Here is a 16,743-nt window from a genome sequence, read left to right as displayed (position 1 = left end):
ATTTAAAAATCTCTTTTTGTATTTTTAAAATTTCAAACTAACTTAAACTAAAAATTAATTAGAACGGAGGAACTACTAATTAGCACTTTTAGCGCCCTGAGGTATACTCGTAATGGCTGGTTCAAACATGACAATTTTAGTATAAATTATTTGATAGCATATAAATATTTGCATATAAAAATTAATTATGAGATAATATGGATATTATTTTGTGAAAAATTAATTATGCAAAATTTAACCATAGAATAATTCACAGGTAAATACTTTCATTATACCTATCTAGAACATTTCAAATTGATATAAGTGCGTCTTTAATTTTAAAATGCACCTTTTAAAGAAATGGATTTATAAAGTTGGGATATTTAATTACGGAGCCTAGAGGTCCCCGTAAATTAAGTTGTCTGTAGATATATTTTGAAGTTGAAATACTAAGTTTTCATATTCTCTATGTTTTATGAAAAATAATTTATTTTTAATTTGATATAGAATTTAAGAGTATAAAAAAAATTAATTTGTTTAAATTAAAATTAAATTAATATACAAAATTACTCTTTGATATGGAATTTAAGAGTATCATTTTTTTTTAAATATTACAATTTTAAATTAAAATAAATATATAAAAGTTATTTTAAAAAAATTAATTCTTTTTGAAATATACTAAAAATTTGAAACGGAGCGAGTATAATTTATGTACATGAAGCTCTCAAAGGTCACAAACGCTGGTACAATATGCACAGACGTGTCAAAAGAGCAAAAGGGAAACGATAACTATGAGCGGACAGGTGAAGTGTGTGTTGAAACGACAAGTATACAATATTACTCATGCCAACTTTTTCCTTGTGCAACTTTGTTTAATTTCTTCACCCATTTCTAAACCTCTGTAAATTACTACTCTCTCATGGCGGACCCGAAATCTTCCACTTCCGACTCGTATGTTTTATTTTGCTTTTATGTTTATGTGATCACAAGTTTGACGATTTACTGACTGTTTCAATTTTAGGAAAAACAATAAAAAGGATTTTGCTACGGCAATTTTGGAGAGGAAGAGATCTCCTAACCGCCTTATTGTTGATGAGGCTATAAATGATGATAATTCAGTGGTATCTATGCACCCTGCTAAAATGGAAGAGCTCCAGCTGTTTAGAGGAGATACTGTATTGCTAAAGGTTTCAAGTTATTCAATTACTTATTTGTTTATTGTAACTACTAGTTGAGATGTAAAAAAAAAAAACAAAAAATCATTGTAGGGTAAAAAACGGAAGGACACTGTTTGTGTTGTCCTTGCGGATGAGCAATGTGAAGAACATAAGGTCAGATTGAACAAAGTCGTTCGGGCGAACCTTCGGATTCGTCTTGGGGATGTTGTATCTGTGCACCAGTGTCCTGATGTTAAGTATGCGAAGCGTGTTCATATTCTTCCTATTGATGATACAATTGAAGGCATGACTGGCAACCTGTTTGATGCCTACTTGAAGCGTAAGGGCCTCCATTTTGTATTCAGACTCTTTCTCTAGTCAACTTCGAAATGTATTTTCATAAATAGTTGGTGTTAGAGTAGGAACTAACTGATAGTTTAGGTGTGTTTTTGACTGTTTTCTCTTTTGATTATCTCATTTAACAGAGTATTAAATATCTGTTTGCATTTGCTATGGTTGACATACCAGCATACTTCTTGGAGTCTTACCGCCCTGTGAGAAAGGGCGATCTCTTTGTAGTCAGAGGTGGCATGCGCAGTGTTGAGTTTAAAGTGGTTGAGACGGAGCCTGGAGAATATTGTGTTGTAGCACCTGATACAGAGATCTTTTGTGAGGGAGAACCAATCAAGCGTGAAGAGGAGGAGAGACTAAATGAAGTTGGATATGATGATGTTGGGGGTATGAGGAAGCAAATGGCTCAGATCCGTGAGCTGGTTGAACTCCCTCTGAGGCATCCGCAGTTGTTCAAGTCGATTGGTGTGAAACCACCAAAAGGTATTCTTCTCTATGGTCCCCCCGGATCGGGGAAAACCCTGATTGGAAGAGCTGTGGCAAATGAGACGGGTGCCTTTTTCTTTTTGATTAATGGGCCTGAAATTATGTCCAAATTGGCTGGTGAGAGTGAGGGTAACTTGAGGAAGGCATTTGAGGAAGCCGAAAAGAATGCGCCATCTATTATATTTATTGATGAGTTAGACTCGATTGCTCCAAAGAGAGAAAAGACACATGGTGAAGTTGAGCGGCGAATAGTTTCCCAACTTCTGACATTAATGGATGGACTCAAGTCTCGATCACATGTGATTGTCATGGGGGCTACCAACAGACCAAACAGTATTGATCCTGCTCTCAGGAGATTTGGAAGATTTGATCGGGAGATTGACATTGGCGTACCAGATGAAATAGGGAGGCTGGAGATCCTACGTATTCATACTAAAAACATGAAGCTCGATGATAATGTGAGCTGCTTTAAGCTTCTCCTTGTTGCTTCCTATGTTTACCTAGTTTTCCAATTATGAACAGTTTCATCAATTTTTTGTTGATGCTGTCACAGGTTGATCTAGAGAGGGTTGCAAGAGACACACATGGTTATGTCGGAGCTGATCTTGCTGCCTTGTGCACTGAGGCTGCACTGCAGTGTATCAGGGAGAAAATGGATGTTATTGACTTGGAGGATGAGACCATTGATGCTGAAGTGTTGAATTCAATGGCTGTGACTAATGAGCATTTTCAAACTGCTCTGGGTGCTTCAAATCCATCAGCACTAAGAGAAACGGTGAGTTTTGTTTTTTCCTAATTGAAGCATTCCTTCAAGTAGGAGTTAACTGTTTGTTGTTTTTCAAAGTATATCTTTCCTTTTGGTACTTCTTGGTGACTGAGTCTCCTGGTTTTCAGGTAGTGGAGGTTCCCAATACATCTTGGGAGGATATTGGGGGGCTGGAAAATGTCAAGCGGGAACTTCAAGAGGTATGTGATTACGAAATTACGAGGCATGTATTTGAAAATTTTGATTCCATTACGGACTTCTTAGGTGTTGTTGATGGTTCCATCGTCATCTGTATATATTGTTTGGCCAAAACTTGGACAATAAAGAACACCTTGATAATTGTTCTTGTTGATAAGAGAGCCTAACAATTCATTACTTTAGGTTAATAGTTTCAGCTCCGAAGGAAAGAAAAAAAGATTCTTCTCGTTGGGGTGGAGGTGGTATTTAAATTCCTCTCATGTGCATCTTCTACTGTTCTTACTTGAAAATCCACTTTGCTTGCGGCAGACTGTTCAGTACCCGGTCGAGCATCCTGAAAAGTTTGAGAAGTTTGGAATGTCACCCTCCAAAGGGGTACTTTTCTATGGACCACCTGGTTGTGGCAAAACTTTACTGGCCAAGGCTATCGCAAATGAGTGTCAGGCTAACTTTATAAGTGTGAAAGGACCGGAGTTGCTTACGATGTGGTTTGGAGAAAGTGAAGCGAATGTTCGGGAAATATTTGACAAGGCACGGCAATCTGCTCCATGTGTACTGTTCTTTGATGAACTCGATTCCATTGCTACGCAGGTACTACCTCAAAAACTGAAGCCTGATGTAGACTTATCACTTCATTTCTGTCACAATTTTATATTTTCTTGATCCAATTTTGTTGCATATGTCCCTCTTTTAGAGAGGAAATTCGGTGGGAGATGCTGGTGGTGCTGCTGATAGAGTACTCAATCAATTGTTGACGGAGATGGATGGAATGACAGCAAAAAAAACAGTTTTCATTATTGGGGCAACAAATAGGCCAGACATTATTGACCCTGCATTGCTCAGACCAGGTCGTCTTGACCAATTAATTTACATCCCCCTCCCGGATGAAGCTTCTCGTCTTCAAATCTTCAAAGCATGCTTGCGTAAGTCCCCTGTCGCAAAGGACGTGGATCTGTCAGCTCTAGCACAGTATACACATGGTTTTAGTGGTGCAGACATAACCGAGATTTGTCAGCGAGCATGCAAATATGCCATTAGGGAAAACATTGAAATGGTAAAGATGCTTCTTTTTGCACATTAATAATGGTACCTTCCAAAATAATATGTGAATTGCAGCTCAGTCGGTCATTTCCTTTCTTTTTTTTCCGATTTGGTAATAGATGGATTTTACTCCCGTTTAATTTCTGAATGACAGGATATTGAGAGAGAGAGGAAGAGGAGCTTGAACCCTGAAGCCATGGATGAAGATGACACCGATGAAGTGGCTGAAATAAAGGCTGCACACTTTGAGGAGTCCATGAAATATGCTCGAAGAAGTGTGAGTGATGCTGACATTAGGAAGTACCAGCTTTTTGCTCAAACATTACAACAATCACGCGGACTTGGAACTGAGTTCAAATTTGCTGAGCATGCAGCTAATGCTACACCAACCGGGGCAACAGCCGACCCATTTGCTTCTGTTAATGCTGCTGGAGACGAGGATGATTTGTACAGTTAATAAGTGTAAACACTGAGCACAAGGATGCTGGGGATGCTGGAAAACGGAATGTTAGTGTAAGTAGAATAACTAGGTATGTTACCATGTTGCAACTTTTGTGTTAAAAGAAATTTCGCCTGTGGATGTTATGTAATGTACTAATCTTATAGGCTATAATAAGAATTGAGATGTGTTTGTCTACGTAGATTGTTCTCATGATATAACTTGATATTCGAGTCCTTTATTCCCACAAACTAGATTAGGAGTGTTCTCATGATATAATTTGATATTTGGGGTACGTAAACGAGGACAAATCACATTGTTTTGTATTGGTCAGTTTAAGCTGTCTAGCGACATTGCTCCATCTCTTAAGATTGAGAAAGGAAGCGGGGGCCTGTCTTATATAAGGGGTGCTGCGCTATATTCAGCGTCCTTTACTTCCATGAGTCGTGTTTGTCCTCCAATTACTTGTTTTTATTTGTTATGATATGTCATGTTCTTGTTTTTATTTTTTTATGATACATCCTGTTTTCGAAATTGGTTGCTGTATCGAGGGTTCAACATATACTACATATACATAAACTCTCCAACTTTTCTTGCTCTGCCCCTAGGTACAGTCACCATTGCAATTTGTATACCTTCTGAATAACAGAAGTAGCAATATAACCATCTTCTAGCTATCTAGATCTTGAATTACATAAATCTCATAATAATTTTAACATGAAATCACAATTTATAAATTTTTTAATTACAATAAGTCCTTAAAATTTTAAAAAAATAAATACAATAATTGAAACTCGAATGCATTGATATGTAACTCGAATATACTAAATATTGTCTCGAATACGTTAAATACAAGCTCAGATACATAATATGTAGCCTAGTTACATTAAATACTGGTTCGAATAAATTAAAGAAAATAAAAAAATTTTGAAATTTTTAAAAGTAATAAGGAATTTTGGAGATTTTTAAAAGTTAACGGAGGATAATGAAAATAATCGAGGAAAAAAAGAGTGTATTTCTGTAATTTGTCCTAATAATTTTGAATCCACTTCTAAATTTGGACTAATTTTTTTTTTTGGAATTCTAAATTGGGCTTACAGAATGCATGTCAAGTATGCTGGGCCTTCTTAGCCAAGCCCACTTAGGGAGATCACACCCAGATGTTGAAGCTCGGTCCAGCCCACAATCTATTAGGATGTGGAGTTGTGGACCAACATTTCTTCTTACATTTTTTTCTAATATATACCAAAAAAAAAAAAAAAATCCTATACATGGATAGTTTGTTGAAAATTTATTTCTTTTGAATTTAAATTGGTAGATGAATTTTGTAGAAAATTTAAATATTTCATGTATTTATGGATTTAAAAAGTAGAGTTAATACATGATAACCTTTAAATTTACCAGTAAATTTTATTTAAATACTCAAACTATAACTTGTTTCAATTGAATAGTAAATTATACCCATCAATCTCAATTAAAACAAGATAGAAGTTTTACAACTTATTAAATCTAATATCTAATTAACGTAGATGATATAATTAAACAAGTGTGATACTATGAGGTCACTAAATTACTCATGGGTGACGTGGTAGAGCACAAACCGTTATGTACAAATGTTATGGAAATAGTAAGAATTGTAAAGTGACCTTCATGGATTTCTTAAGTTCGGCGGGAATCTTTTTGTACTCGGGCTATTTTATTTCTTTCGTAAAAATCAAAAATTTCGCTAAAAATATTATAAGAAGTGTTTCAAATATAATACAATAAAGAGTAATATTTGACATGCGAACTTAATATATTTTCTCCATGGAAGGGTATTCAAGAGAAAAATTTAGTTATAGTAATATGATTAAAAGTGGTTTTTTTTAAATTAATATGTTGAACAGTGTTTTTTCTGTTAGTCTTGTGTGCTTCCTCACGTGACCACCCACTCTTTCATTTGAATCCATTGGCTTTTTTTTGTAAAAAAAAAAAAAACAAAAACATTTCATTTAATTTGATCCATGAAATATGATTAATCAAATCTTTGGCAGCAGATTGATGTTCTACTAATTAAACGTGTAGCCTGTAAGTCCATAGTTATCCAGCACGTATTCAATGTCTTTTATTGTATATGCACATCCAATTAGATTGCAATAAATATATATATACAATCTTATTGAATAAATATATACATGTACAAAAATGCATTTTACGAATTTGTATAACAAGAGATATATGTTATTCAGGTTTTTAATTGTATATAGTATATACTAACACTTATTCAATGTTTTTATTAATTGTATATGCATATTCAATACATTATATTCGATAATTTATATATAACTACTACAATATACAAAATTATAATCACATATGATATTTTCCCATCTATATACAATCCCTACTACCAGCTATTAAAACAGACATGTATATATCAATTTTTATATATGTATGTAAACTTAATAGGAAAAATTACATAAATTAATACATTTTAAAAAATAATTACTGATTTTAGCGATACTTTTTGTTTATTACCATTTATAGCAATACTTTGTTAAATCTGTAATATGAATTAAAAGTGAATTATGTATGCAATATATATGAATTATAATTGTTTTTTGAAATATATCATGTTTGTTTGGTAAAAAATTGTCACATTGTATTATAAATGTATTAAAATGTGTGATAAATGTATTATTCATCATTAAAATTTGTATTATATGTGAATAATAAATTATTTTTTGTAATATGTATTAAACTTGTATTATAAATGAATTAAAAGTGATCAAGTGAGATAAAAATATTATTGCTATAAATGGTAAATATTTTTTTATTATAGTATATTTATGTAAGTTTCCCAACTTAATATATACTAACTTCAAAAATTTGTATATAACTAATAGAATATACAAATTCTAATCATATATTCAAATTTTCCATCTGTATAACTAAGTCCAATTACTATTTTGTATATATATATACAAAAACCAAAAATAATATAAACATGCAATATACTATATACAATTACTCACATGGAATATACTATATACAATACTTAATTTAATGGTTTTTGTATATTGACAACTAATTAACAAAAAAATTGTATCTAAGTTTGTGTTTAAGACACTACCTCATGATTATGAAGTTCTTCAGATCCGACTTCACAATCATTTTCCTCTGATTCAAATAGTACAACTTTCCTCTTTCTTGTACCTTGTACAATTTTAATGCCTCTAGCTTTGGCATTTTTAATAACTTGTTGAACTGTCATAGGGTCATTTTTTTTCTTTGATCTCAGCTCTTCCATGGTTTGTTCTTGTATAAGTTGTTTTGATTTTCCCAAAGACCCTACATTAACCCCAAATTCTTGAGTTAGCCCCATTGAAAAGGATGGTAAAATGTCAACAACATTGACATGCAAAGGACTACTTCTGGTAATCCTCAAAGATGTAGACGATTTGTTCATTGTTTGACGAATTTTAGATAGAACAAAAAAACGATTATTTCATCAAAATATATGGAAAAAAAAACAGAACACATATACAATTTTTAGATAAGTTAAAAAAAAAGGTAAACAACTAAAATTAAGGATAACTTACGAAATTGACTTCAACTCAGGGAGGAGACTTCAACTTCAGGAGGGATTACTGAAATTTTGGACAAAAATTTGAAATTCAAATCTGATATTGGAGTATTAAATGTAGGAGAAGACCTTAGAATGAGGAAAGGAGAGAAAAAATTAATTGTGAATAGGAGAGAGAAAATTAGATTGTGTATAATTATATACAAAATTAGAAAATAAGATTTTTATACAATTGGTTACATAATATGTTGTGGGCCCCCATTAATTATAGCAAAATAAAATAAACTATAATTATATAATGTAAATAAATTAAACTATACCCCTAATATATAATTAGTTATGAATGTTTGTCATTTCATATAATTTTCCCTTAAAAGAAGGGAATAGGTACTTTAGTTAATATCATGTTTTTTGTCAAAACAGTGACAATGCTTCTAATGGTTGAAATCAGACACTTGTATTCTGTTTTGAGGGTTAATTTCACATACAGTCTCTAAATTAACTATTTATAACATTAAAATCGCAAAATTAACTATTTATAACATGTAATATATAGTTTTCTACAAATGACAGAAAAAAAAAATCAAATTCCTAAAATAAAAGATGATTCGATAAAAACGTCTTATAGTATGTGGGTTCGGCATAAACTCTGTTTTTTGTCTTCAAATTGGTAGTGTTTACTCACTGATTTATAAGTTGTGTTGTACACACACATATATATATCTGTCAAGTTGAGGGGTCCTCAAGTTGTTTTAGATGAGAACATTTCACTTGATTGGTTTGGCAAAAAACTTAATTCTTTCTATTCTAAGTCTTGGACAATAGCGTTATGGAGCCATAAGGGTCATCCTTTCAATCATTTTCCCAACCTTTCTATGCTCCATAGGGGGCGGAGCTAGGGGTGCAAGAGGTTTAGATTTGTCGAAAAATTACATTGTATAACAAAGTTAAAATTATTTTTATGCTTTTTAGTTGGTGTACTGTTGTTTCTTTATGGACATAATGCATAAATATGACCTTTAACTTGACATCAATTGACGATTATGATTTTTAACTTAGGATGTGTACAAATAGACACTTAAACTTATATAAAATTAGACAAATGAACACATTCGTCCTATATAACACCCTACGTGACAATTTTGAGTCATACATGGCGCCCTACGTGTATTGTGTCACGTGGGACACTTGTGTCTACTTGTTCATTTTATACAAGTTTAAGTGTAGTCTATTTGTACACATCCAAAGTTAAAGGTCATAGTTGTTTGCTGAAACTAAGTTAAGGGTCTGTATTATGCCTTTTTATATTTTCGATCTCTCTAATGATACTGTTTCCAACTACCCTTATTTGTTAGCCCTTCAATTACAAGTTAGGAGATATATCATCACCAACTAGAGATATTATGGTTTGCTATCTTTTTCACTGTCTCTATCAAAAGAAAATGATAAGTGTAAAATAGTGTATCTGTGAAAAAAGGAATGGTCCAACTGATGTATTGTACTTGGAAAAACGTAGAAGAATTATGATTAATTACTTTCCAAGGTGCTGAAATTCATTAACATCTAATGTAATATTGATAAAGACTTCATTTTCTTACATTCATGCACGACGGACTAGACATGTAAACGGCTTGCTAGTAGACATATTCGACAAGATGTTACAGTATACTTGCTCCTGTACAGTTATAGTTCTATCATTACGAAAACCTGTTAAATTATCTAATTTTCGTATTGTCAATCACTTCAATATGCTAATCAATGGCTGCTAGCAGTTTTCTGTTTCTCGTTGTTTTTATTTGAAGGCTGTTTGAATTGATAGTGTTAGTGGACACTGTAAAGTAGGGAGATAAAGAAACTTTGCTGTACAATGGATTTGATTTTCATTTGCTTAACAATTAAATTGACAAGAAGGTTCCCTCTACCTAGCTCTTTACGGTTGCTAATACTATCTAGCTCAAAAGAATAACAGATCTATCATGACTAAACTATTGCTACATTATTACTGGTTGCTGGTGCTATAGCTAACGGAGGAGGATGAGTGAGTAAGAGAGCAATTAAAAGACCCTTGGAGCCGTAGCAACTGTGCTGGAGTGACGGATGAAGAATAGGAAAATGATGGAGTATCAGACAATTTTGAGGAGTTGTTCGATGTCTTTTTAGCTTCACTTCCTGTTGCATGCTCATGGATAATCTCCTTGAGTAATGCCACCACATCTTTCATTGTTGGACGATCTTCAGCCCGATTACTAGTACACAACAGGGCTATTCCAAGGGCTTGAAGCATTTCTTGAATTTGTGTATCAGGATGCCCTTGTAACCTTGGATCAATTACGTCAACTGGATCTTTCTTGCTCTTTAGGTGGTCGCGAACCCATTGTATAACATGTTGTCCATCAGGGAAGGATGGGTCGGCTGGCTTTTTCCCAGTAATGATTTCTAGCAACACAACTCCAAAGCTAAAAACATCGCTCTTCTCTGTAATCTTTAGCATACAAGCGTACTCTGCAAGAGACAAAACAGTAGAACAGAGTTTAGTCCTTTTCATGCCAGATATTTATCACCTATTTGATCTTGATGTTTTTTGAAACATAACAAAGGCATTGTTTTTGTTGGGCGATTATTTTTCACATATCGCAATCGGACAACAAGCTATGGCCAAAGGGGTATGGAGACAGCAGCAATGTGTCCATGCTTGGCTGTGAAAGTGTGACCACTAACTTTGGTTATGGTTTTTTTTTTTTTAAGAGTATTCCCCATCCTAAGTATATCTAGTGGGGGGCCATACACAGGCAAAAAGATGGGGAAATAGCATTGTACCTGCCAAGTATGTCATGACAAACTTGGTTTTGCACATAGTTAAAACTAGCACATGGCTTCACATGCATATATTGTCAAAATAGTGACTTAATTCCATCCATATGGAAGCAACTTAAATTGAATTCTCCTCCTTGCTCTCTGTTTGCAGTACTTTATATCTGTTCTCTTCTGCTACCTCGCATTCAGTTCTTTTTTTTTTTTTCTATAAAGGAAAAAATCCAAAGGCAAACTTGGAGTCGGCTATAGGAATCCTCATTCATTTAAGTTCACGGCACATCATCATCATAAAGTAAAGAAAATATGTTACAGATATAAATAAATAATACTAATACAAATAATAATCAGGAAAAAGTTTCATACGAGTCTTATGTATATACATTGAGAAAATCATTCTTATGTTTATGTGTAATTTTACGACGTCCTCTCTAGTTCCGCTAAGTAATCAATGAAACCTCACATGATTGCAGTACTAGAGGAGAATTACTCTGACGACTTAAGTAATAACTAGTTGATTTTCGAAAGAAATGAACTTGAACTAGGAAGAAGAGAAACATTTACCTGGGGCAAAGTAGCCATAAGATCCAGCAAACTGAGGATTTGCTGTAATTGAAGAATTTTCCTCCTCCATGAGTCTAGCAAGTCCAAAATCAGCTAAACACGGCTCGTAACGATCACCTAACAAAATGTTCTGAGCCTTGACATCGCGGTGGAGGATGGGCGGAACGCAGTCGTGGTGCAAGTAGGCTAAGCCCTCAGCCACCCCTAATGCAATCTTGAATCTGGTTTCCCACTCAATTAACCCTCCAAAACCTTCATGTAAAAATGAACCTAATGTACCATTTGGTAAATAATCATAGAACAATAGCTTTGTCTTTCTATTTGCTGCCCAGCCAAGTAATTTAACGATGTTCCGATGTCGAATTCGTGCCAGCGTGGCAATCTCCGACGAGAATGCCGACATTGAGTGCTTGTCCGATGCTCGGAATCTTTTCACAGCGATCGTCAATCCTGACGGGATATTCACCTTATACACAACTCCGGACCGACCACGGCCGAGGACGTTGCCAACGGTTAAACATTTTGCGACGTCAGTTATAGATAAGTCGAGTTTTTGGTATACTGTGACCTCCCATGGTGGGCCAAGTTCAACGTCATTGTCGCCATCTAGATCGTAATCGTGGGCCTTGCGGTTCCGTATTTTGCCGCTGAGGATGATGTAGAAAGCTGCCATAAGGAGGGCGCAAGCTGCGCTAAGCAACACCACCATCGCCACCCTCGCCGCTTTGGTACGACGGACACCGCCGCCCTTGTCGGCGGAGCACTGGTTGCCGGGAAAGCATAGATCTGGATTGCCTGCAAGTACACTGAGTGGGAGCTTAGAGAAGAATGAGGTGTCAGGCACGTGCCCCGATAAATTGTTGTGCGAGACATTCAGAACCACGAGATTTTGTAGGTCCGCGAGAAAATGTAGGTCCCCCGAGAGGTGATTATGAGAAAGATCAAGCACTCCAAGCTTGTCCAATGCGGCGAACTCTGCCGGAATTTCACCGGAAAGCTGATTCCAGCTGAGGTTCAGTGCAATTTCTAGACCAGGGATTTTACCAACACTCGCCGGAATCTCGCCGGAGAGTTGGTTACCACTCAAGTCAATCAACTGAAGCTTCATGCAGGAACCGAGTTGAGTTGGAATAGGACCAGAAAACCTGTTCTTACCCAGAACAAGTTTGGTGAGTGAAGTCAGTGAACCGAAACTCGGACTCAAAGTGCCTTCAATTAAATTATCGGAAACATCAATGAACTGGAGGATAGCCAGCTGATCCAAATTCTCCGGTAAATTCCCACTGATTGAGTTGGAATGCAAGTCTAGAAATGTCAGATTCCGGCATCCAGAGATCTCCGGTGGAATGATCCCGGTGAGGTGATTAGATCCGACATCAAGGAAATTCAAGTTCTTCAATCTCCCAATCTCCGGTGGCAGTGATCCGGTCAGCTTGTTATCATTTGCCCGAAGTCGAATCAGCGATGAACAGTTCCCTATCTCTGGTGGAATGGGACCAGAGAGATTATTCGACAGTAACAGTAACTTGTTCAGCTTCTGAAGATCGAATATCCCTTTAGGAATCGAACCAGTTAATGCATTCTGCGACAAGTCAACAGCCTCGAGATTATAGCACGAGGAAATTGAAGAAGGTATTTCCCCTTCAAGGCGATTTTGCCACAAGAACAGCAAAGTTAAGTTGGACAAGTTTCCGAATTCCGATGGTATGGAACCAGTTATCTCATTGTTGTCGAGCTCAATGTGAGTAAGACCAGTGCAGTTTCCTATCTGTGCTGGAATCCGACCTGAAATCTGATTAACACTCAGCTGTAACTCTTGCATTGAATTCAATCTCCCAAATGATTCCGGTATGCTTCCGGTTAATGAATTCATTGAAATGTCAATGACTTGTAATTGCTGACAGTTGCCAAGCTCCGGAGGGATTGTTCCAACCAAATTATTCTGCCACAAAAGGAGGTTTTGAAGGTTCTTGAGGTTACCAAGCCGAGCTGGGATTGAACCAGTGAGTGAATTCTCATAAAGATAAATATTTTGGAGCTTGGAGCAATCCCCGAGCTCCGGTGGTATTTGTCCAGAGAGCAATGAGGTGTAAACAGCAAGCGTTTCGAGTCTTTTCAGCTGGCCAAGAGAAGAAGGTAAAAAACCAGAAATGCTAGTTTCTGCCAATCCTAACATAACCAAATTACTGCAGTTGCCAATTTCTTGAGGCAATGGACCTTCAAGATTCTTGTTTCCACCTCCTCTAATAATCTCCAACTTTTTCAAATTCCCAATACTAGTTGGAATTCCACCACTCAGCTGATTATCATAGAATATAAGCCACACCAAGCTAGTGAGGTTACCAATGTCCTCAGGGATGGATCCGACCAGCCGGTTAGAATTGATATGAAGTTGCTCCAGTTTTGGCAAGTGAAAAATTTCAGTTGGAATTTCGCCTGTCAATGCATTGTCACTCAAGTCCAAGAACTTAAGTCCCTGAAGCATACCAATCTCTTTTGGAATTACACCGCTAAGATTGGTTCCCGACAAAACAAGACTATTCAACGACACCAATGAGCTAAAATTGGACGGAACAATCCCAAGCAAATCCACATACTTCAATTCCAATTCAACAACTTCCTTATTGAAGTTGCAAGTAAGACCAAACCAACCACATGGAGTTTCATCAGTAGGATCCCAATTACTCAACACATCTAATGATCCATTTAAGCTTGTTGTCTTCCATAAAAGAAGAGCCTGACCTTGAGGGTTGAGAGCAGAGGAGGTAGTAGTAAAGAGAAAAAAGAAAAAAAGGGTCCATGAATAAACAGGCATTAGATTAGAACAACTATGTGAGTGCTACTACAAAGTTCAAGATTAAACAGAGAAAGGAAGGGTTGTTCTTGGTTTTGGTGTAGAGGTTTAAGCCTAGGGAGGAGAGACAAAGAGAGGAAAACCAAATCATGTCTTGTGGGCTAATGGATTTTATGTAGGTTACATATAAAAATTTGAAAAAGTTGCCAGAATCTCCGGATCCAAGAACAGCTAGGCCATTATGTAAGAGAGAGTGGGGAGGAATTTTAGATTTTTTTATCAAACTTGTAAGTGGTTTTTTTTCTTTTCTTTAAAAATGCCAAAGATGGTGCTTTCAATTTTTTTTAAAATTATTTTAGCTTGGTGTCTTTGAACTTCATTATCACTTGACATGTGACCTTTTTGGCTACTGTTATAGCCAATATTTTATCGCGCATTGCGATTAATTTTATGAAATATATGTCATTTCTTAATATAAATACGTGTTATATAGCTATCCTTTTGGGATGTCACTTTGGAGTTAGTAGTAACAGAATTTAATGGACATTATACTATATGAAAATTTGACAGTTCCATCATTTTCAGCCAATGGGTATTTACAGAATTATTGGCATCACTTCACACTTTGTCTTGTTTTCTGGAACTCACTTCTTGCTTTCATTTAATTTAATTTAATTCGACACCTTTTTGCGGAAAAAGGGAAGAAAAAAACATAAATTTGTTTTTTTACTTTTACCAATGACAAGAAAACAAAAACGTTACAACCGAAAGAACAAATATATGCGCCAATATTGTGACATATTGTTCAAATAAAAATATACTCGATAAAATTTTACAAGTGTACTCAAATTTTATTTCTATCTCGTGAGGTGATGATAATATTCTTTTAAATGTGAAAATTAAATGTAAGACTGGAATATAGATCTAGATCTAGATCAATTGCAAAACTCTACTGAACACTTAAATAGATTCTTTATAAAAGCTCCAAACATAATAAAAAGATTTGTTATACCAAATTAGCTACAAATTTTACCTAAAGATTGCCAGTTTCAGTGTCAGTTTTTTTGCAGAGGAGTTTAAAAATTCCACTCACTTTATTAGTTGAAGCATTCATTACTGTTACAAATACAAATTTAAAACACCATCACTTCAAAAATTGATTGTAATTACTAATTAGGTGGGAAAAAAAATAATAATAATTAATTATTTTGAAGAAAAAAAAAACCCATTTGACTTAATTAATTGCAAGGAACCTACAAAATCAAACTCCCTTTATTTAAAAGGAAAAAAAAAATTCTGAACAGATCTCTTTTATTTCATTTTTTGCCCTTTTTTTTTTGTTTCTTTTAATGAACGTAAACAAGTGATCACGTGGTGTCGCGTGATAGCTGACTACAGCAAAAGAAATACCGTACATTATTAATAATAAATTAATAATAATTATAACTATTGTTATTTTTTCTTTGACATAATTATAATTTTGAATTTGTTTGTGGGAAAAAAATATATTGTAATTTAGTGGCGTGTTGGTTGTCTCGTGACTAAGGTCACAAAATGAGATTATTCAAGTGTAAACTATCTTACAAGGATGTCCATTTAGGAATCTAATCATGTTCTTGGACAGGCTTTATTTATTTTTTTATTTTTAAAAAAATTTATGGCAAATAAGAAGAAGAAGAAAAGACAAGCAAAACCCCATGAAAAAGCAAGATATAAAAAAATTTCACTAGTGAAATTAATTAATTAAAATTAGTTCTAATTTATAATTTGCCACAACTTACCTTGGACATTAAGCTATGCTCTTATCCTAACCCCATGCTAGCTTGTAGTTCGCTAAAATACAACAATAACATATTCAGTTACTATACAATAATAATATAGTGAAATTTCATATGTGGAATTTTAGGAGGATAAAGTGTACGAAAGATTTACTACTATCTCATCGAGATTAAAAAAAATCATCTTTGCAAGACTCTTGACTCAAGTGCAGCAAACTCAAATATTTAAAAAAAAATATATATATATATATATAACATAAATTAACAAGGGAAGCGATGCAAAATCTACCAAAAAGTAACAAGAACATTAAAGTAATGTGATAATCAAAACTCAGTAAACAACAAATCACGAGAAAAAAGAGCTACAATAATACAATTAGTGCAACGACAAACACCAAAAAACCTAAAAGGAGAAAACTCTATAGACTACTCACTTTTTATCTTAATACAGATCTTTCATATTCTCTTATCTAATATCATATCATCGATAAAATATGATTGAAATATGTAATAAATATCATTTATTTTAATTTAACTAAAAGAGAATCGATTCGGATATGAATTAGTGTAAATTTTTGTATGCGGAATGAGTACATCGAAAGGAAGAGACATTTTTGTTTTTCTTCATTATTATATTTCTAATAGAATATATATATATATATATATGTAGATGATTTGATAAGTGGGGTGAATTGTGTTACTAGAAAAGGAAAAGAAAAGGTATGGTGGATTAATGAATTTTTTTTATTTATATATGGGACAATTAATAAAATGGGTTCCATCCCAAGAGAAGATATTTAAAATCTTTGATGGG

At 34.5% G+C, this 16,743-nt stretch overlaps 2 protein-coding genes across 3 annotated transcripts; one reads left to right on the top strand and one right to left on the bottom strand.

Annotated features, from left to right (window-relative positions):
- The first annotated feature begins 681 nt into the window (after positions 1 to 681).
- Positions 682 to 4,615, top strand: LOC101259229 (cell division cycle protein 48 homolog). 2 transcript variants are annotated; one of them, XM_010320698.4, is made up of 9 exons: positions 682 to 782; positions 1,001 to 1,166; positions 1,248 to 1,476; positions 1,665 to 2,431; positions 2,527 to 2,748; positions 2,868 to 2,939; positions 3,247 to 3,528; positions 3,632 to 3,991; positions 4,133 to 4,615. In XM_010320698.4, the coding sequence occupies exons 2-9, from the start codon at positions 1,107 to 1,109 to the stop codon at positions 4,433 to 4,435; spliced, it is 2,295 nt and encodes a 764-aa protein (XP_010319000.2). In that variant the 5' UTR covers positions 682 to 782; positions 1,001 to 1,106; the 3' UTR covers positions 4,436 to 4,615. The 2 variants fall into 2 exon arrangements, with proteins under 2 accessions (XP_010319000.2, XP_004236235.2); XM_004236187.5 differs by having other exon boundaries at positions 713 to 930.
- A 5,223-nt stretch (positions 4,616 to 9,838) lies between these two features.
- LOC101259524 (LRR receptor-like serine/threonine-protein kinase RGI3) lies at positions 9,839 to 14,737 on the bottom strand. The gene is made up of 2 exons (XM_004236188.5): positions 11,358 to 14,737; positions 9,839 to 10,484 (listed from the first exon to the last, which is right to left on the bottom strand). Exons 1-2 carry the CDS (start codon positions 14,170 to 14,172, stop codon positions 9,982 to 9,984), a joined length of 3,318 nt encoding a protein of 1,105 aa, XP_004236236.1. The 5' UTR covers positions 14,173 to 14,737; the 3' UTR covers positions 9,839 to 9,981.
- Positions 14,738 to 16,743: the final 2,006 nt, after the last annotated feature.

This window comes from Solanum lycopersicum, chromosome 3 (genome assembly GCF_036512215.1).
Source record: "Solanum lycopersicum chromosome 3, SLM_r2.1".
NCBI classification, from domain to species: Eukaryota; Viridiplantae; Streptophyta; class Magnoliopsida; order Solanales; family Solanaceae; genus Solanum; species Solanum lycopersicum.
This window is presented reverse-complemented; position numbering and strand designations above follow the sequence as displayed.